Source organism: Sebastes fasciatus, chromosome 11, assembly GCF_043250625.1.
Source record: "Sebastes fasciatus isolate fSebFas1 chromosome 11, fSebFas1.pri, whole genome shotgun sequence".
NCBI classification, from domain to species: domain Eukaryota; kingdom Metazoa; phylum Chordata; class Actinopteri; order Perciformes; family Sebastidae; genus Sebastes; species Sebastes fasciatus.
Window position 1 is genome coordinate 8182671 of NC_133805.1, and position 21884 is coordinate 8204554.

The following is a 21884-nucleotide window of genomic DNA, read 5'->3' on the forward strand; positions in this document are numbered from 1 at the left end:
ATTGATTAGTTGGACAAAAAAACAAATGACTCTCATGGTACCCAGTGGTCAACATTACACTAACTACCCCGCAAACATGGAGAGAAATGTGCTTTCTTTGTTCTTTCTTTGTTAACTATGAATACCGCATTTAGGGAGATCATTATATATCGAATATGTTTTTCCACGTTTGAACAATAGTTTAATTTTCAAATAAAAAATGGCAGCCATATTAACATAGCCAACTAGAATTATAAAATTCTAGCAAGCCACATGTCGTTACTGCGGTATGAACCCAAAACAAACAGATTTTTCTGTGATTCAATTACAATAAACGGATCAAAAGGATGCTGAAATAACTACATAATAATACCGATTTGTTAAAAGTTTGAATTCATGCTTTGTCAGGTCTGTCCGCAAGACGACAAGCAAACAACTTTTAAAATGCATGTTTTCTGAATGGAGTTTGGAGCGATCAGTGTCAGGCTATGCTAACATTGTAGCTGCTCCATCAACACTCAACATAACGTCATCTAGGCATAAATACGGTAGCAAATGGTAGCATGCAAATTTGCATCTAATCGCCTCTTTGCATTGACTTTGTATGTGATTGCGCCTCGTGAAAAGTTTGCTTCGTGCTTGCTGTGAACGTAGCGTTAATCTTAATTTCTTAAAATGATGTCATTTAGGCTGGAGGCTGGATTGAACAGTACAAAAAAAAGTCCCCTCACCTAGCTGTGTTTCAAACATCCACTCACAAGCAGACACACTGCCCTATCCATTAGAACAGCCTGTGTGTGTGTGAAAGGCCAGCGCTCTGTAATTCACTCATTTCCATCTCCTCATCCATATTCTGCCACAAGTAAACAATCTCACACACACACCCTGTCCCCTGCATGGATAATAGAGGTCAGAGCGTTGCGAGAGAGAAACGTCGGTGGGCAGGCGAGCAAAGAGAAAGAGGGATTTGGTTGATTGGTTGCTTCTGCATGTCTGGCATATTCTCTTGTCCTTTTGGCCCCCGCGATTACATGCACACGCACACACACACTGAGCGGGGGTCAGTCTGCTCGTTGCCTTCCATCCCAGACCCTATTCCTTTAAGTGATTTCCTTTGTCCACCTGAAGTGCCTTCAAGAACACCCCCTAAAAATCACCACTCTCATCTCATTTTCCTAGCCTTTCCCTCTTAAGGCATTTCCCCAGGCAAATTGTTAAAGGGATAGTGTGGATTTCTTGAAGTGGGGTTGCGTGAGGTACTTATCCATAGTCAGTGTATTACCTACAGCAGATGACGGTCGGCACGCCCCCAGTTTGGAGAAACATACAGGAGTGGCCGCATAGAAGCAAAGCAATGTACTGCTGTGGACGGGCATGGCAGCAAAATGTATTTTAGACACCTAAAAAATGAATATCAGCAAAGCAGGGAGGTCTATAATCTATATTTACAAAAAATATTACTATTAAAAAAATAACCAACTTGTATGTTTGTGACTGTATGCATGTTTGTAGCTTTACACATAAAGTAGTATTATACATGTTCCCCGTCACCTCTGGGAAGGCTGCGCGCGATAAATGCTTCATTTAAATGAATCAATCTGCACTCAGTGTGTGTGTGTGTGTGTGTGTGTGTGTGTGTGTGTGTGTGTGTGTGTGTGTGTGTGTGTGTGTGTGTGTGTGTTCCCCATATTAAATATCAGCAGATGGGATAACTGGTGAATAAGCAGAGCAGCTTGAAGTGTATTGATCAGAAACAGCACTGCAAAGCAAGAAGCCTGCGTGTGTTTGCTGAGCGAGGGGAAGCATTCGATAAGTTGCTGTCCGTGCTCTGATCGTCCTTGTTTTACTTTGTGTGTGTCAGAAAGAGAGAGAGAGAGAGAGGGATGTAGGCGTTCAGATGGGGCTGATTGATTCACTTCGTGCACATACATGCACAGTTGGCATGTTACTGATGCTGCTGTGTTTGCATAGAATAGTTGCATAGCTTCTTTTCTTTTTGGTTGGAACGCAGAGGGCCAGCCCTACAAACGCAAAAGTCTGTCACTGAGTGACTGAGTGAGGAAGGTACACCATTGGTCGGTCGAGTGTCAGAGTTTCCTCATTGGCCGTTGCTCTTTCAAAATGACTCCATTTCCTCCATTGGCAAATTTCCATCAGATCGGTGACGTCTCAACGCTTTCCTTCCTTTTCATTTCCAATGGAAAGCAGGAGAAGCAGTCGCCCAGTTCATGGTGGGAGTGTTGCGGCGAGTTGGAGACGGTCTGTATTTGCATAAAGTTGAAAAAATCTCAACTTTATGCAAATGAGCCCGTCCAGCGTAACGCGTCTGGCTCACGAAACTTGGACCAAGCTGTCAAACTAGGATAGGAGACTAGGAGATTCAGCAGTGGCGTAGTCTCGCTTAAAATGATTCAGAAGTAAATTCTGGTGGATTGTTTTGAAGGAATAACAGAAAGTTTATGAGCAGGCTGCCATGTTGCTTCCTGTTTGAAACGGCGAGCAGAAAACCAGGAACCAATCAGGTGCATTCCACGATTGGTTACGTCACTGCTTTGACAGCCAGTTGAGTGGAGCAGCTCGTCCCCTAGTGTCCTCGCCGGACCTGGTGGACATTTGCCGCTGGATTTAACATTATAGACAAGACCACTGATTATTTATGTAACAATTCAGCCACAAATTCACCGACTGACCGGACACGGTCCAGACATATACTCAGTTTTGACCGAGTCTTGTTTCGTGGAGGACAGTTTTGGCCGTCATCAGCGAGTCCAAGTTTCTCTTCAGAGCTGTCACTTACTGCAGTTGAAGACTTTTTTTTTTCCTGCCTCAGCCCATACATTACATCAGACTATTGTTGATAAGGGAATATTTTCTTTTAAATAAATCTCTTAAGATTTCATTTAGTGGGAGTCATCTCTCTCTCGTCTAAAGCTCGCTGCCAAGAACTACCTCGAATTCTAAAAATTTCCCAAGAAAAATGTGACGTTATGACTTTGTTATAGCCTGAATGTAGGCGGCGTGTCGTTATGTGATGTTCCAGCTGAGGTCTTAGTGGCCACCCGGAGCAGAACACGGCGTAATCTAAGTATCCATTTAAAGGGGAGCCAACTAGATGCTGAATGATTGCAGTGGAACAAGCAGTCAGCTGGCTGGAACAATTCCCCGCCTCACTCCTCTCCGCTCGCTATAAATGCACGTATTTGCGGAGCTTCTGTGCCCCTCCGTCCCCAAATGAAAATGAGATTTGTCTCCTTTCGTTACATTGATACATAGTACGTGTGTGTGTGTGTGTGTGTGTGTGTGTGTGTGTGTGTGTGTGTGTGTGTGTGTGTGTGTGTGTGTGTGTGTGTGTGTGTGTGTGTGTGTGTGTGTGTGTGTGTGTGTGTGTGTGTGTGTGTGTGTGTGTGTCTGTGTGTGTGTGTGTGTGTGGCTTTGCACAGGGCAGCGTTAGTGAAATCTCTCTCTCTCTCTGTCTCTGATCCCAGATGGGTAATGATCTGGTCGCCTCCCGGGGCGTCCTCGTTCTCTTGCTCATTCCCCCGCAAGATAAATGAGCTCTCACGCGCACACACACACACACATGTATATACACGTACAACGCCTGAGACGCTCTCTCCCCTCCAAGATAAATGGCCCCTCCAATGCCGCCAATGCGATTGCTGCCAAATTTGGTGCTCCAGCTGGAACAATGCGGAGAGATTTCCATGTGGTTTCTGCAAATAATTGAATCTGTCCTCAATTTGGAAGTGATGAAGCTAGATTTCTACCCTCCGTCTCCCCCCCCCCCTCCCTCTACACACACACACACACACTGCCTAGTCGCCCTCGCTGCCTTTTTCCTCTCCGGTTCATCTCTTTATTGTTGTCGCTAAGCCACATTTCTCTCTCTTTCTCCCTTCTTTCTCTTTCCCATTTCTCTTTTCTCCCTGTCCTCTGTCTCAATTTTTCTCAGGCACTTACAAAACGTCCCCCCCCATCCCTTTCCCTTTTGCCATCTGAGACCCACACACACACACACACACACACACACACACACACACACACACACACACACAGAGATCGGGCCGAGGCAGGGGAAATCAATAGTGACTTAAATGTTTTATCATGGTGTGTCAGTGTAGTTAAGGCCTCGGTTAACAGGGTGCAGCAGAGAATGATGCTCTAAAGGGATTTACCGCTGCTATTTTCACAGCACCTGCATGTGACAGATTTATTCCCCTACCTGGGGGATAAAATGTTTGCTAGAATATTGTGTTTTTAGAATTAATTGTTACGTAATTTTATCATTTCGCTGTGTGCTCGCGTTGAGAGAGAGAGAGAGAGAGAGAGAGGCCAAAATGTAGGTAGACAGTAGATTAAGACACGGGGCTGATTGAGATGGATGGCGGAGGTCTTCAGCTACACACAGACACACACACACACTAATGAAATGAGAAATAGCCCCACACACGTTGGGGACAGAGCGCTAAATAGAGGGGAGGCGCGGCCACCTATCTGTCTCTGTCAGGCTCTCTTGCTCGCTTGTCGCCATAGGGGTGACTGGAGATGGAAATGCGCCGCAATTTCACTTTCTTTCACTCACACACACACACACACACACACACACACACACCATTCAAAAAAGCCCCCGTGGGCCAGTAACTGAGTTGGAGTAGCAGCATGTTGCGTGAATGGAAGTTGTATTTCAGTATTGGTTCCTCAGGTTTTATGATGCCGGGCCGTCAGACCAAGGCCACGGCTTCAGTTAAAACCTACCGAGCCAGGGCTTCGTCCCACTGTGCCCACAAACTCTCTGAAACGCCATGTACAAACACAGAGCGAACAGATGTGCAGGACGTACCAGTAAATATCTGTAATTAGGAGGGAGACGCATACATATTCAGTCTGGTGTACTGACAGCCTCATATACTCAACAGAGAGTCCAGGACATTATGAAGTAAACGTAGGCTGAACACTGTAGGTTTGGGTTCAGAAGTTTTTCCATCTTGTTCCAGATTGTATGGAAGCCCCAAAGAGGCATGTGAGGGGAAAAAAATGCTGGTGATCATTTGCTAAATCTGATCCAAACTTTTCTCTCCTGTGTTTGATTAAAGAACAGGTGAAAAAGGGTTTTCTTTCTAAGTTCCTTAAAAAGGTTTTTTAGGATCATTTTTTGTCAGGATCATCTGGATCCTATGGAAGCCCTGAGAGGCAAGTGGGAAAAACAATAATGGTGATTAATTTTCGAAGTCTGATCTTAATTGTTTGTTGTTGTTGTAATACTCATTTTGGTCACAAGAGGCTGAAGTGCACCAGTACCCCATGTTCTAAATAGGACTAAACTGTAACATTACTATCATGTCTTTCTTTTGGCTAGAAATGTATTTTAATCTGCGCTAATCTGCTGTTAGGGAAAACACAAATGGTTTTAGTCCTATTTAGAACATGGGGTAGTGGTGCACTTCGGGCCTCTTGTGGCCGAAATAAGTATTACAACAACCAATAATTTAGTAATTTGATCACCAGATTTTTTTTTCTTACTTGCTTCTCAGGGCTTCCGTAAGATCCAATTTTGCAAAATACACAGATTTGCTGAGTTCTTGATCCGTGAGTTCTGCATTTTGTCCGTCACCGTCTTGTTTTTTTGCAACCAGAAGTGACACAAGAGTTTGAAGTTAAGTACAACCGAACCCTGAATAAGACATTTTTAGATGACCAAAAAGGTTATAATTAACATAAACTTAAGTTAACCTAATTTAAGCTACTTACAAATGTTGAGAGCTATTAGCCCTAACACACTGCGTGATTAACAACTCTTTATTTATTAGCTCATCAAACTTTGCAGCAGCCTGATATAGCACATGTCACATTGTTGTATCACCACTAATACCTGCATTCATACAACCTCACAATGCTCATCAAATCTGTGTGTCGTATATACTGTATGGTTTAAAGCAGCATACATACCGTTAGTCTACCGCTTGGACCCACACTCTCGGAAACTTGCTGCTACGACAACTCAGACATTTTTACACCTCACATTTTCGGTTGTAACCCAGATTGAACTGTTAGCTTGTTTCTGTAAGTCTACATGACATGTTTGCTAAGCCCAGAGTCCCAGAGTGACATAAATTTTCGCATTTTTGGCTCGGAGACTAAAGGTTGAAAACCCCTGAGCCAGCTTAAACCAGTGACTCACACAAATAGCATAAAGGGCTTAAACTCAAGGATTTCTACTTGTGGTTCTTGCTGGTTGAGAGGCCGTTTATCTCTCTGTGTGTCACATTCAGCCCCAGAGAGTTGTCTTTCCTTTCCTTGGCCCTGTGAAATCATCCTGTTCTCCTTTTTTTTTTTTACCTCCATTAAATCTCTGCACCTCCTCCATCCCCCGTTACTCCCCCCTCCACCTCCACGTCTCCCTGTTTAGATTGCCACAGAAAGATTAACATGTCTTTTTTATAGCATTGGGAAATTAAGCAACTTTTCAAACGTGGTGTTCTATAAATCAGCTGTGCTAAATGAATATTCATTACAGGACAATAAAGGACAGTAGAGAGGAGACAGGAGACGCCGGTGTTGTTGAGAGAAAAGGAGAATCTTTAAGAGTAAAACTTCTTTTCCGTCTCCGTTCTTTAACTCACTTTGGACGAGGAAGGAGAGCCGCTTGGCACAGTTTTGTGCTCGACTGAGCGACGGAGGGCTTTATTGGAGTCGTTAAAAGAGAGAGAGGGCCTTGTTTTAGGGACAACCCCCATCCAGTCCTGTCCAGCCCAGAGTCCACTGCCTGCTTTATAAGCTAGCAGGCTAATCAAGGCTAAATGGCTTTTTACAAGCTCAGGACTAATAAGAGGAGAGGGTAAAGCAGTTTATAGGGCATGGAGCGGCGAGTCAGTCTAGGAGTCCCAACTAGGTCTTTATAGACACAGGATGGCTGATGGGGGTTACAGGGAGGAGCTAGAGCAGGTCGAGTTCTCCCGTGGAGGAAGCAAAACCTCACGCTGCATCTGTGGTGGCAGAACAGCTCAGTGTCCCGGCCAGCCTCGATAACGCTGATCCTGACAACTGATGTCCCCACGCAGGAAGGAAAGTGACGTGAATCTCATGAATCTGATAAAAAAAAATGTTTATTGACGAATAGATTAATCGCTACAGCCCTAACCGTAAGTAATCAAATTAAAGATACCAGTCAGTTGCACAGAAACGCATTTTGATCTAGCTTTCCTTATAAAAAATATCATGAAATATAGTTCCTTTACCTCATTATTATTCCTGCCACTTGTAATGCTCGGCAACTTACAGCTTAACAGGAAAGAGCACATTTCAAGACAGGCCTAGGAGCTGCCAGCCAATCAAAATTAAGATTCCTCAGTGGCCAAGTTACAATCTGGGAATAGCCTGCTGTAAAATGGTTGCAGCGTAATTTTGAGGATTTAAGAGATGGAGCAGAGAGAGAACGGGGAACTACAGTTTTCAGAGAGTTTCCGTTGCTCCTGGACCAGTTTCTGCCAAAAAGAAATCAAACTAACTGCAAACCTGAGGCTTCTCTGTTAAACTCCACAGTGCATCTGGTGATGGCCACGCAAACCTGACATGTTTAACTTTAATTTAATCTTCAATTTAGTCTAAATGTTCAATTTATTTTAATGAGCTTGCGCGATGATAGGAATCAAGGGAATAACATGTACATTTACTTACAGTAGAAATGGATTTACAGAAACCAGTCTCTTAATAGGAAAGTGATAAAGTTTTCCTCTCGCTGTAGCCTCTCTGCTGTTTGAGGATGCAGCAAATGAAGCCATATCCTAGGCCACACACACACACACACACACACACACACACACACACACACAGCCACTTATCGTTCTATTTTGCTCTCGCCCTCTCTTCCCTCTCTCCGCTTGTCCTTCCCCATCCAGATCAATACCATAGATCAGCTAGCTATCAGGCTGCAAAATGACCACATCACCATAAACACACACACACTCGCTCCCATTTTAACACACACACACACACACACACACACACAGACACACACGCTGCTATTGCATCTTGCCAGCGAACGAGCGGATGGCCATAATAAACACGGGCCGCCTCGTCTCGCTGCGCCAAATCATCATCAGCAGCGGCAGCGTTGTGGTCTGTGCGTCGGCGGTATTGATTTAGTTATGGCTGCTTCATATGCTGTCGGGACAGTGTTAAATGCACATTTTCTGTTATCACGCTACACATTAATCAGAGGCTGCTTAGAGGCAGGAAGAAAGGGAGGACGAGGGGGGGGGGGGGTAGAGTGAAGGAGGGATGAAGTGAGGACACGAGGGGAAAGAGGAGATAAAAGCAGAGGAAAGGAACTAAATTGAGAGGGATGGATGGACAAACAGAAGAGAGGAGATGTAGAAAGGTGAACGGGAGATGTTAGGAGAAGAGGACAAAACGGGGAAATTGAAGGGTGGAGTGCGAGGAAAATGTAAAAGATGATGGGAATGAACGAGGGAAGTGGCTAACGTTGTAAATGTGTTGTGAGATCAAGGGCCTTTGAGGATACAGCCGTGTTAATTATAAGAATGTCATACTACATACTGAGTGACAGAGAGGGCCATAATCAGACGACTACAGCTGGAAATCTGAGGAGAATCAAACTTTGACACACTTATGTAACGATAGGAGTAAACGAAGGTGTGGCGCAAGGCATTGTGGGTCTGTAGGACAGGGAGGCTATGCTAGAGACTTAAGGCCCAATCTCCACATTCACAGACTTTGAGGCACTTTCCCGCAAAGTCCGTGAAGGTTTAGGGCTCTGTCCCACTTTCAAATCGTCAAGTGCTTGAGGGCTCTCTCTCTGTTCCTGTCCCCCCAGGGTCACGGAGGAGGAGTCCACGGCTACCACCATGGAGGCTCTGAAGGCTCGAATCAGAGAGCTGGAGAGGCAGATACTGAGAGGGGACCGGTACAAGTGTCTCATCTGCATGGTGAGTATAACATGAATGCTCTCTGGTTCACATCAACCCTCAACGGCAGCATCGCGCCTTTTGTCAGGAGGCGCTAAATCCAGCATGTGTTGTATAACGTCATGTAGAAGTGCAGATTAGAGGATGGGTAGGTAGTGCTGGGGTTAGTAGCAGTCGTAGCTAATTTCCCACAATCCCTGAGGAAACTCCCCCCAAGGAGGATGTTGCTCTTCGCTCTGTTTGAGCTAAATGAACAGCGCCCTTCTTCTTATCCTCCAATCTAGCAGCTTTCCAACCAGTTGCAGACAGATGCTGTGTCCCAATCCAGAGGCTGGATCCTATGCAGGTTCTGTGTCAAACGCTTCTCCGAATGCTGCCTTCTTTTGCCCCAATTTACTGTATTTAGGACACACAACTGTTGCTGCAGTCTCCCACAACCCACGGCACAGTGGGCAGTTTTTGAAAGGAGGCTTCAGGCGTTGCTTGCGGCCACATTGTGCTTCGCAGGTGTTTGGACTGAGGTGGTCATTGATCACTGGCACGTGCATCACATGAACGACACAAGATGTGCACAATGGAAGCCAGGCATAGACGTCACTGTTCGTTCTTGTGAGCATCCTGGAAATATTAATCACATCTTGTAACAGAGAAATTTAAATTCTACGGATATATTTACTATTGATATAGCAGGAGAGCACGGGCCAGTTTTCCATTATGTGTCAGAGTTTACATCATAAATCTGATCTGGGCATCGTGAAACTTGTCCATACTTACCTCTTACATTTGGTTGTCCCTTTGAGGGCAACTGTCTCGTGATAAACTTTGGACATTTTTGTATCTTACTACGTCAGTTTAGGTCTCTGTGAGGCCAGAGTAACTCTTATGAGGAGGTGGTGCAGGGTCAGCCTGGTTAGGGATGTCACGATGCCAGAAATTTAGTAGTCGATACCAACGCCAGTGAAATTCCACAGTTCTTGATACCACGGTGAAAAACAAAAGTAAATCCCATGTACTTCAACATAAACTATTTTATTTTTGTTATGAAGTTAAACAGGTCATAATTCCCTCTCTGTTATCTGTTTTATATTGCCGTGAAAACATCTCCATCAAACAACTGGATTTATTCAGGTTTCTCGCCAAAAACTACATTTTACAAGATTACATTTGAACACATCATGATTAACGTTAGAAATTACCTTCGCCTAATACTCATTTTTCCTGAACGCATCATGATGTTAATCAATGTTACCTCCCGTTAACGTTAGCCGTTAGCTCTGTGCCGAGCTGCTACGTTAGGACTGTGTTGCTTACCGGCTGCTAACAGCTAACTAGCTCTTGTCCTGCTGATTTCAACAAAGATTTGTTGTTCACAATGTAGCATTATTAGGGATCCCTTGGACGACGGGACAACGTTAGTCTCAAGCCTTGACGGTACCTACGGTACTGCAGAAAAACCTTGACGTTTTCAGAATTTTGGCATCGACTTGGTACCGACGTATCGGTTACCGTGACATCCCTAGCACAGATACAGTTCCCACTTCACTGCCCCTTGCTCACTTTACAAACATATTTTAATAAACATAATAATTGACCAGATCACAGATCTGAACAGACTCTATTCTTTGTTAAATGATATTATATATTAATAGTGAAGTGTATTGTGTTGTTTGCTGGATATACTCCTTGGAAGTGTGCATGTAGGGACTGTATGCATCTCATTTCCCTTCACTTTGTGGATGTCCACGTAGCTTTATAAGTGTACGAGTGTTGGCGTTGTGTTGCTGTCGTGTCGTGGTGGTTTTCTGCTCTTGCATGGCTTCGCAAGTCTCCTGAATGTGTGCTGGGATAAGAGACTCCAGTGGGAAGACTGTCAGGATTCTGCCATATATGTATATGAGAGATGTGTATTCATGGCCAGGCAGAACATGTAAGAGATTATATCTAGTTGATGCTCCCCAGCTAGAATCACATAGCAGACGGTGTTGTGTTGTAAAGCGAGGAGATGGCTCTGAGCTTTACAGCATGTATAGGTGATTGATCGGACTCCCAGATCAATAATATAAGCCACATGTTCATCCATGACAACATCTGGGAGAATGACGGACATTGTCAATATTCATGTTCATCAGATGCTTGAGATACGACGGCACACCCCTCACCACCATCTGAGTTTGCGTTCCCCACTTTGTGTCAAGTACCCATCCTGTCATCCTTCAAGCCTGTGGACAGTGCAGCGTCGGCATCCTGTGTGTGTGTGTGTGTGTATGTGTGTGTGAAAAGCGGGTAATTACCGACGCTTGCGCTTCCTAAAGGTCGCTGGGTGCCCGAGGTGACACGGAGGGCAAGGCACAGCGATCGATCACTCACTGCCCCACGGACACACGGCTCTTCTCCACTCATCTGTCACTGTCCCTCATCTCTCTCTCTAACGCACACACACACATTTGAGCATACACAGAAACACAAATATGTGTACAATGTTCTCACACACACACACACACACACACACACACACACACCGCCGTCTTACATCTAATCTGTCTCTGTCTGTCTTTAACCCGTCACTGCGCTCCTCCCCTGTCTCTGTGTGTCTGATGTGAAAGTCATCAGGTTGCTTTAACTTTAGAGATGCTGGAGATTTCCACTGTAACCTCCCAAGTAGATGCAGAAACATGTCTAGTTCTGAGTTACTGTTGTGCACGGGTCCTAACCCTCCAACGCTCAGGTAGTTGTCTGTAAGTAGAAAACGAGTGCTCTCCCGCTGCAGCCGAGTTGGCTCAAGTTGATCCTCCGCTGGTCCTGAAGCGAGCTCAGCGCAGCGGTTTGGTCTCATCAGTGGATTTCTACCCCCATCTACTGGTCACCTTAGGAAGGCAAATACAGCCTGGGTTTGGTTATTAATATAATAAGTAGGGCTGTCAATCAATTAAAATAGTTAATCCCTTTTTCATCTGTTCAAAACGTACCTTAAAGGGAGATTTGTTAAGGATTTCATACTCTTATCAACATGGGAGAGGACTTATATGCTTATATTTATTATTGGACATCAATTAACAACACAAAACAATGACAAATATTGTCCAGAAACCCTCACAGGTACTGCATTTAGCATAAAAAATATGCTCAAGTCATAACATGGCAAACTGAAACCCAACAGACAACAACAGCTGTCAGTGTGTCAGTGTGCTGACTTGACTATGACTTGCCCAAAACTGCATGTGATTATCATAAAGTTGGCATGTCTGTAAAGGGGAGACTCGTTGGTACCCATAGAACCCATTTTCATTCACATACCTCGAGGTCAGAGGTCAAGGGACCCCTTTTGAAAATGGCAGTTTTTCCTCACCAAAATTTAGCGTAAGTTTGGAGCGTTATTTAGCCTCCTACCCGACAAGCTAGTGTGACATGGTTGGTACCAATGGATTCCTTAGGTTTTCTAGTTTCCCTCTAGCTCTAGACTGGGCCTGCTACAGCTTACAAATCACAAGTTGTGTTAATGCGTTAAAGAAGTTAGTGGCATTAAAACAAATTTGCGCAAACATGTTATATCGCGTTAACTTTGACAGCCCTAATAATAAGGAACTTTTTTTAAAAAGCTTGACCTTCAGCGACTTAGCCAAGTCATCATCATTCATATTTCTCATTATTTGACAAAACAAAGTCAGTGTGAACAGAGAAAGAAAGTTCTAAAGCATTTCTTCGTAGCAGTTTGTTCATCGGCTGTCTAAGCTGTACGTGCTCTCATGTGTGTGTGGGTCTGTGTGTCTGTCCACACGCGTGTGTGTGTTGCACTGTGGTTGTCTGTGCGTGCGCGATCAGTACTAGCCCGGCTCTATGATTAGCTGCCACCTTTCGCCCCCTTCCTCTCCTCTCCCACCCCCACCCTCCCCTTCCGCAGAGGAAGCCTGCTATCCAGTCAGGCGCGGAGATCAAGAGCCTAGGGGTGTGGCCAGGGCCCCGGCCGCTGGCCAATGAGGTCGGAGAGAGGCAGCCTAAGTCCCTCCCCCTCGGCCTGTACTGCCTGTACAGGGGCCTTGTGATTGGTGGCTACGGCAGCGGCATAAAGAGGCTCCTCCCGCAGCCCTTACGGAGGGTAAGGCACTCCCTCCCTCTTCCGCTCCTCTTCCTCCCTCCTCCTCCTCATCCCTCCGTTCTTTTCGAGAGGAAAAGAAAAGATTGGGTTCATTCATGGTTCTCTCCCTCATCTTCTCCTCCCTCTGCCTGCTTCCCTCTCGTCGTCTCTGCTCGTTGCCTGCCCGATATCGTGTCCGTGTGTGTGTGTGTGTGTGTGTGACCTGCAGGTTGCCGGTTCAGTTGCCCCCCCCCATGCTGCCTTGCTCAGTGGTTCTGTGGCTGCTGGCTGTGTCGTTCCATGGTTAGTGGTTTGATGCTGTCGGTCAGGGAATGTACAGTGTTGTTTTGGTCGTTGTTACCTGGCATGTGTGTGTCCTTTGGATTTGATGTCATTTCATGTTCCCTCCTCCTCTCTCACTGTCTGCTCCTAGGACTCTTACACGATGCCGCTCACCTCCATCCAGTGCTGGCACGTCCATTGTGAAGAATGCTGGCTCAGGACTCTGGTACGCACAAACTCACACACACACACACACACACACACACACACACACACACACTCCTCCTGCAGGGCAGCTCCTCATGACATGCAGTTATTGCAGCCTCATTTCATAGTCAGTGAGTTTCTCTCTGTAGCTGTGCCCCATGGGGAGGAACTAAAATGGAATATTCCTCAAATGACCTGTTCTCTCACCACATGCACACACACACACACACACACACACACACACACGCACACGCACACACACACACACACACACAGGATCCAGGCAATGCAAACACTTCCAGTTCTCAGTTGGGGAAATGGTCCCCAAAAGGCTTGTTAAAATGTTGGAATAAAGTGGTCAACTCGAGCCTCCAATGAGTTCTACATAGTGCCTCGGGTCTATACACACACACACACACACACACACACACACACACACACACACACACACACACACACACACACACACACACAGGCAGTGGTTCTGTTGGTTATTAGTTAGTCTAATATATTCAGTAGTGTGTAATTAGCTGGTGCTAATGTGGTAAATGGAGCACGGAGGATAAACAGTCTCCTCGCTGGCTTTCATTGGTTTTCTTTGCTGTTATCTCCTCTTTTCTCCACACATCCTGTCCTCTTTAGTGTCCTCTTCTGTTACCTTTTTCTTTCCTTCTCACCTCAGTGGCTCTATCTACTGTATAAATCACCATCAGTTAACCTTTATGACACGTCAACAGTTACCGATGAGCAGTTCCCCACCTGTATACTCGCAATTATAATAAATACACTCTTGGCATAATTACAGGAAGAAACACACACAGAGAGAGAGGGGAAGAAATGAACGTCAGAAGGAACGTGTGCAATTGCTGCAACACTGCATCTTTATGGTCACAAGAGGATAAATGACTTTAGTTCAAAATTAGAGCGGCTCAATTATGGCCAAAATCATAATCACAGTTATTTTGGTCAATATCGAGATCACGATTATTTAACATAATTATTTATTGACTTTGGAAACATCATGCATTTAGAAAGAAAATGCTGTAGCCTACATTTTAAAGTTAAATGCATCAATCTGGTGAGAGCAAAATTAAGAGGCTAGATCTATGAAGAACTCTGTGCTCCTATAAACCATATAATCATAAGTAAGGGATAATGTACAGTGAGCTTGTATCACCCTTCAGCTTTGTGTCGGGGTCCTGCTCACCCTGTTGGGGTTTATTTCACAATAATGACCGGCTTGCTGTACATTAACCTGCTTATTACGCGGCTACTTACTAAAGAAATCAATAATTTGACCCAAAATACTGATCTTAAAATGATTTTATGGATTCCCCTAATAAAATTGTCCTCTTGTTGCGTACAGAGATCAGATCTGTGTCCATGGCAACGGTCTGTTATTCATAGCAGCCTTCTGCTATAAAGAATTAACACACCGTAAAGTGCCGTAATTGACCAATCAGACACGGAGCTGCGAGCCACCTTTACTCTGGGCCTTTCCAACCCAACCTAGAGCAGCCGTCCCTGACCCGCCAAGTGGAGCAAATGCGCACCGCGGTAAAGGAAAGGGGTGCGCTTTATCTCCATTATCTTGTTTTCGTAAACATTGGAAGCCAATATCGTAATTGAATAGACTTAATCGCCCAGCCCTATTAGAAACACTGAATGTAAACATAACAAATGTTTGTTTACAAGAAAACTCCAGAGGGTACCTTTAAGCTCCGTGTCTACCCGACGGGCCGGCCGCACGTGCCTTTTAGTGCATGTGTCCCACTGGCTAGCTCACGGCCGCCGCTCTGCACTGCTCTCATACGCCGGCTACAGCTGATAACGCCGTCCCGACCAATGGCACCCTTGCGGAAGCACAGCCCCCACCCTCCGGTTACCCCTCAGTTTACCACTGTTAACTCTGTCAGCACTGTTGCCGTTGTCTGCAGTGTTAGCACTGTTAGCTGCAAGTCACCGGCTCAGCCGTCGCCATGTTGAGAGCCGTGCGGAGGCAATAGAAATGTTCCCAATGTCGCATTTAGCACCTTTTAAGTATCGCAGCCTCACCGGACACTTGTGTGGCTACAGATTTTTGTTGTCTCAAGGCCAGTGTAGTACCAAAATTGCCAAGTGATTGATATTTAATAGTACAACACATACAATCGCCCCCCATTTTGGCATTTCATCAACGTTCTTTCCAGCAAATAATGGTAGATTAAAGTTAAATTAAAAGTAAAGTAAGACTAAGAAGGCACCTGGCCCTAATGATGGCTGCCCTTATTCAGGTTTAATTGGTCATTTAGATGTGCTAATGATCGTGTGGAACATGCATCCAATATAAGATCAATACTGATTCATGACGAGCTTCATGTGGCTACAACAAAACAGTCTGTGCATGTTTTATAAATTACTTAGTAGAGTTCTAATTTTCTTTTATTACATTTTTAAAGGGAGACCGTAAGAAAACATTCTTGAATGAGGCCCATTGTTTCCATCTGCCATCCATGTACCTGTGTACTGGTGTGTAGTGTGTGTGTGTACTGGTGTGTACTGGTGTGTGCTGCCGTCACAGGTCTAATGTACGGGGCATTAAACTCGTAGCCTGGAGACAGCTATAAAAACGGGAGGGCCAAGCTGATCAAAGTAAATGCCTGGGAATCTAGTTAACGTCAGCCCGGCCCCTTACCGCTTTAATGAGCAAGGCAGCTGGAGCGCAGCGTGACGGGCACACACCCACACACACTTACCGCCCACACTAAACGGGAGTACGCCGCTTCGACGGGCGCGCAAACAAACAAGAGGACTCGCATCAGCACTAGTATCAAAACATCTCATACCCATAATACCCAGCGCTACTGTAGAAACCCGTGTGTACTTTTCTACGCATCCTCCATCTTTCTCCTCTTTCTTCACCTCCACACTTTTCCTTCTTCTTTTTTATTCTCTCTTAAGACACAAAGAGACTGTTTTGAGTACCAGTGGTTGCGTTAGACTTTCTCTTTGTCCGTCATTCTGATGGACTGGGTTTTAAAAACTCCATCATAATCTATAATTGCCCGTCATTTCGTATTTTGAATGATAACAAGACATAGGCGTTTTTAAAGGTGGTGATTCTAATCCAATATACTTTTTGTCAAATTCAGCGATCTCCTCGCGGTCCGCTAGCTGTACGTTCTGTGTGCGCTGAAAATAAATCCGGCATTGATACACACAAGGAACACACAAAGAAAGTGGATCGGACCGAGCCATGAGAGCTGTAGGCCCTATCGAATGTCATTTTTTACATTCAAAGCTTCTCTTGAGGTTTTTGAATGAAGCTTAAAATGTCTGTTAATAAGCTGCAGGTGCGAGCCTCCTTTGTGTGTGCGGCAGCAAGTGGGAGAGCAAACCGTTTTTGACAATGTTGGTTTTGAAAGGCTAAACGCCAACAAATACGGTTTGAAGCAGAATATTGCGTTAGATAGAATGATGGAGTTACATCGATCCTTGTTCAATAGCTAAATTTTGACTTTTAGAATGAGAATTTTTTTTAAAAATTCAGTCAATGATGGAAAATATTTGGCTAACACAACCTCTGTTGAGTTCTCTGGAGCCACAAATCCTCTTGGCAGGAGCCTGTGAGATCTGTCAGACTCTCGCACCACCTCAGTCCTCTCCAGTGTGAATGTGTTCACCCTTCAGACTGCCTCACTCTGTGAGCCAACTCCAAAGACTTTATTCAGTGGCTTACAGGACAAGAAGCCTATAAATCTCCAGGGTCAAGTGAACCTGTACATTATTTGTACTGACCAGCAGGGATTTGGAAGGTTCAGGTACTCCAGGTATGAGATCTCTGCATTCTGTCGTACCAGTGTTAGATGTCACACATGCAGTGTTTCTCCGGAGGGAAAGACTAAACTCATACACTCGTATGTTTTACACACATTACAGTGGACCGATGAAAGTCTCCACATACCAAAGAGATACTTTTGGGATGTGGGTGATGGTCAGTTTTGTAGACAAAATATGTCTTAACAAGTCACGTCTAGCTATTCATAACATAAAAGAAGCAATTGCTGCAGCCTCCTCTCCTAGTTAACTCCAGATGAACCACTCGGCTTCATTTATTTACATGATCTATCTTGACTTTTATATTTTATTCTTACATCTGTAACCAATGCAAATAAACAGCAGAGTGAAAAGTGCAGGAATGTGCCCGCAGCACAGCAGTTACCACCCAACACAAGAGAGGAAACAAGCTGACGGGTAGAAAGAGGCAGCAGAGGAGAAGAGACGGAGAGGTGGAGGGAGGACAGTGGTGGAGAGACCACCCAGTCTCAATGTGTTGCATATTATCACCTGCTGCTTTTACTGCAGATGGCACACTATCAAAGCAGAGGGAGAGGACGGCGAGATGGAGCTATGCTGCTAACAGGCGGGTTTTACATTCACGTAGAGGGAGGAGGAGGAAGTGGTTAATATGACAGAACTTGGCTCACCTGTGAGGCTCCGCTAAACCGTCAAAGGAGACACTTTTATAAACGTGATCACACAGAGCGTGTTATCCAGGTGGAAAACACGAGGCGCACCGCACTGCCTTTCTTTTGCCCGACCAGACAGTGTTTTTTGCAATTTGCTCCATCTTTTTTTTAATTATTATTATTGTTGCTAGGCAACCACTTTATAAGTGCTTACGTTACCTTAACATAAACCATGAACTGTACGCTATCCAAATAGTTAATACAGTGGAAACCGCTTATAGTGTGCACGGGTCAAATCGATCACTATAAGCGGGTGATTATTATAACAACATTTTTGTTTGCTGTGCATCATTTGTAATGCAGATTACAATCTAATTGACGTCTGCATATTTATTACATGAATACAAAGTAATGAAACGGACCGCTTTGCTATTTACGGGCTCGCTGTTTATTCCTTTGCCTTTTCCCTCATCGAGACAAAACGCTTCTCTCTCATTGAAAACAATTACAAATTTACTAAAATGGGCTCTGTGTGATCAAGGACTAATGCAGATAAGGCTAAACCTGAAGGTCTCCCACTAATGATTACTTTTTATTATTTTGATGATTTTTTCAGTTCAGTTTGTGATCTATAGAATGTCAGAAAAGAGTAAGAACTCATGGTAACATCTTCAAATTCCTTGTTTTGTCCGCCCAAAATCAACCTTTATCAATTGTTAAAAATCTGCATGCCATATCATATCGTTGATGAGAATTACAGGTATAAATTAGGGATGGGTCATGATTTTCAAATATTCATTAAATTATACAAAAAATCAAATAGTTTATGCGACTATCATGTCTTAAAGAAAAATATTTTTCCTTGTTTTTACCGTGGCCTGGTCATAACGTTACAACTAGGCACCAGTAAAACATGTGTGGCACGTTCAGTTTGGCTCTTTTCTGTCGATCTTCGAAGAATGATTGAAGAGTTCCCAGTGATTATCGAATAGTATTTTTGCTTGAAATGCCCGTCCCTAGTATAAGTCTTGCGGTGATGAAAGTTGATGAAAATGAATATCATGATATTGCAAAGTGTTGATGTATTTACATCACGACTAAGTAGAGCAACGGCTAAAAAGGTCTCGTACGCCATCATCTGGGTACATTGACCTGAGACACATCAGGATCTGGTTCAGCTCAGATGACGGTGTGACTGATCCTCACATTAGAGAAACTGGAACCAACAAATGTTTGGTAGTTTCATAAATGAAGAAAGTTGTTGCAGCACTATAATCCTGAGTGAATGCATTTGTGAGTGACCTTATTCTGACCTTAACTCATTTCCTAAGCAACGAAGCTAACTGTTGTCTCTCCATCCATCACAGGGGAACAAGAAGCTGTGCCCGCAGTGCAACACCATCACCTCACCCGGAGACCTGAGGCGCGTCTACTTGTAAAGAGCACACCCACCCCCACCCTCACCCCGCGCCTCTTCGTCGGTCCAATCCATTCCTCCTCTCATCTTGGATTTCATCGCCCTCCCCTACCCTCCGTCGATCGTCATTTGTTCCCCCCCCCCTCTCTCTCTCGTGGCCTGGGTCGCTAGCTCCAAACCCTCCAAGAGCGCACAGAGACGAGACGGCTGTCTTTGAGACTCCACCGGCTCTTTCCAGGAGGTTATAACTGGATGAAATGACTGAGCAGGACTGACTGACTCTCTGGCTGGCTGCCTGGCCACCCACAAAAAATAATGAAAAGGAGACCACAGGTCTGCCATCACTGACATGACTCCCTGTCCATGTAACGGGGTGTCATCCACTGAAGGACTTTAAAGTCAGTGGAGAACCCCCGACAGCCAGCTAAACCCTGCTGAGACCTGGTGGCTTCATGCTGCTGGAGCTGGACCTGAAAGGAACTTCTTAATACAGAATATAAAGACTTCTTTTTCCCCCCTCTAGCTCTTCTTTGACATTTCGATGGTGCTGGACAACGGGCTCTAACCCGGAAGACTCGACAGAAAGCTTCTTTTTTTTGTTTTTCCTTTTTTTTTGTTCGCTATCCCAGAGAGAAAACTCTTGCCCCTGTTGCTTAAGAGAATTAAAAAAAGGGCCTGTCCACTAAAACTGAGCTTTCAACCAAACTGAGAATAACCTCACAACCTTGAAAAAGGAGTTTGACACTCCTCCTCCTCCTCCTCTTCTTCTTCTTCTCACGAGCCCTTCCCTTCTCTTCTTCCCCCTCTTTTGTGATGTTCTAGTGAAGTAAACCAAAATTTCTCCCCCCCTTCAAGATGCAGTGCAAGCACATGTAATATAGTTCTATGTATGTTTACAATGTTGGGTGTAAATGACATAGAGTTCACACATATGTACACACACACACACACACACACACGTGCAAACACATACATTACCGTCAGCAGACCACACACAGAACAGAAGTATATAATATCAAAGTCCTGTTGTAAGTTGGAGGCGTCTGGGAATGATGTTTTGGGGGGAAAAAAATGGCTGGAATAAAAGAAGCCTTCTGTATTTTTTAAAAAAAGATCATTTGAAGATCCGTTATTTCACTGTACAGGAATAAAACATTTAAGTAATAATAAACTACTCGAGACTAGATGGTCAAGATTTAGGTGGTGTAATTTTTTCTGCAGAGTACCCTGATAAACTGCAGAACACGACGCGAGGACAGATCTTTTTTTTGTTCTACCGAATGGAGAGATTCCTATTGCCCAAGATTTACTGCAAACAACGTCCAACTGAGCCTTCTTCTTTTAACCTCCATTTTCTGCTTCCTCTCAGTTGGAGTAACACCATGCTCAGATCATAGTCTAGAAACATTTCGTTTTTTACCCCTACATGTCTCAAAAGAAAGCTTTTTTCCATTGTTCTCACCGCTAAAAACGCTGCAAAAAAGGTCCCAACATGGCAACCCCCGAAGGGCAGGTTCTTTCTAGCTATAACGGATGAGGGGAGTCTCTGGAAAAGAAGGATGGCCAAGGCTGAACTGGCAACTTGCTGAACTGGCAACTTCCAGAACCCGCAGCATTTCCTCCCCCACCCCCCATACCCTTTCCCTTTTACGGCAGCAGCAGCAGCAGCAACCAAGGTGGTGGTGTGCTTTGTGTTTGTAAAACTATGTATTCTGTGACGTCTGTATTGTTGTAAGAAATGCTGAAAAAAAAAGAAAAAATAAAACTTCTCAAATACCACGAGTGGTCTCGTTCACACAAAAACCTGGGTGGTAAAATAAGACGGAAATGTTCCTGTGTTCACTGAAATAAAGCTGAGGAAGATGGCCTTGATGCAGAAGACACTTGCTCTGTTTATGTGCATCTTTAATGTCATCTCACGTCTTTTTTTTGTGTTTGAAGTCGATCTCCATCCACTCTGAAGTAATGTACGAGGCCCCTGGTTTAAACACTGTAGTTAAACCTTCTGGTAGGTTAAACGCTGGGCAGGCAATCAGGATGGGATACTACATTATTGCATTCACATTGTGATTCCTCCGACTTTTCGTTGATTGGAACCTGCCCTAAAGATGACATATTGCACAAGAGGATTGTGTCTGTACAACAGTATTATGACCACATTGAGGACATTTGTTTTCGAGACTGCATTCATACTTTTATGTGAATAAAGTCATAATATTTTGTGAAAGAAGAAAACAAACAAGTGTGACTCACATAGTGCACAATCCCAGATAAAGTTGTGTTTAATCAAAATACCACAAACTGACAGGATAAGCCTAGCCTACTTGAGAGCTATTCTATTGGTGCTGGCAGTTCTGTGGTCATGTTGTATAATGGGAAATGCCATGTACTGTTTGCTGTGTGTATTGTACTTAAAGGGATTGTTTGGGTGTTTTGAAGTGGGGTTGTATGAGGTGCTTATCCATACTCAGTGTATTACCTACAGTAGATGATGGTTGGCACGCCCCCAGCTTGGAGAAACAGGAGTACGAGAACAAAAGCAGTAAAGTAAAAGT

General features: G+C 44.4%; 1 protein-coding gene across 9 annotated transcripts in view; it reads left to right on the forward strand.

Annotated features, from left to right (window-relative positions):
* rnf220a (ring finger protein 220a) overlaps positions 1-21108 on the forward strand; it is a 203637-nt gene extending 182529 nt beyond the window's left edge. For 4 of the 9 annotated variants that reach the window (XM_074650285.1, XM_074650280.1, XM_074650281.1 and 1 more), the window contains 5 exons: positions 8813-8924; positions 12802-12996; positions 13205-13278; positions 13409-13483; positions 19280-21108. In XM_074650285.1, coding sequence (XP_074506386.1) covers positions 8813-8924; positions 12802-12996; positions 13205-13278; positions 13409-13483; positions 19280-19334 — 511 coding nt within the window. In that variant the 3' untranslated portion in view covers positions 19335-21108. The remainder of the gene's footprint in view (positions 1-8812; positions 8925-12801; positions 12997-13204; positions 13279-13408; positions 13484-19279) is intronic. The other 5 variants (XM_074650288.1, XM_074650286.1, XM_074650287.1 and 2 more) reach the window with 2 other exon arrangements.
* The last annotated feature ends 776 nt before the right edge of the window (positions 21109-21884 follow it).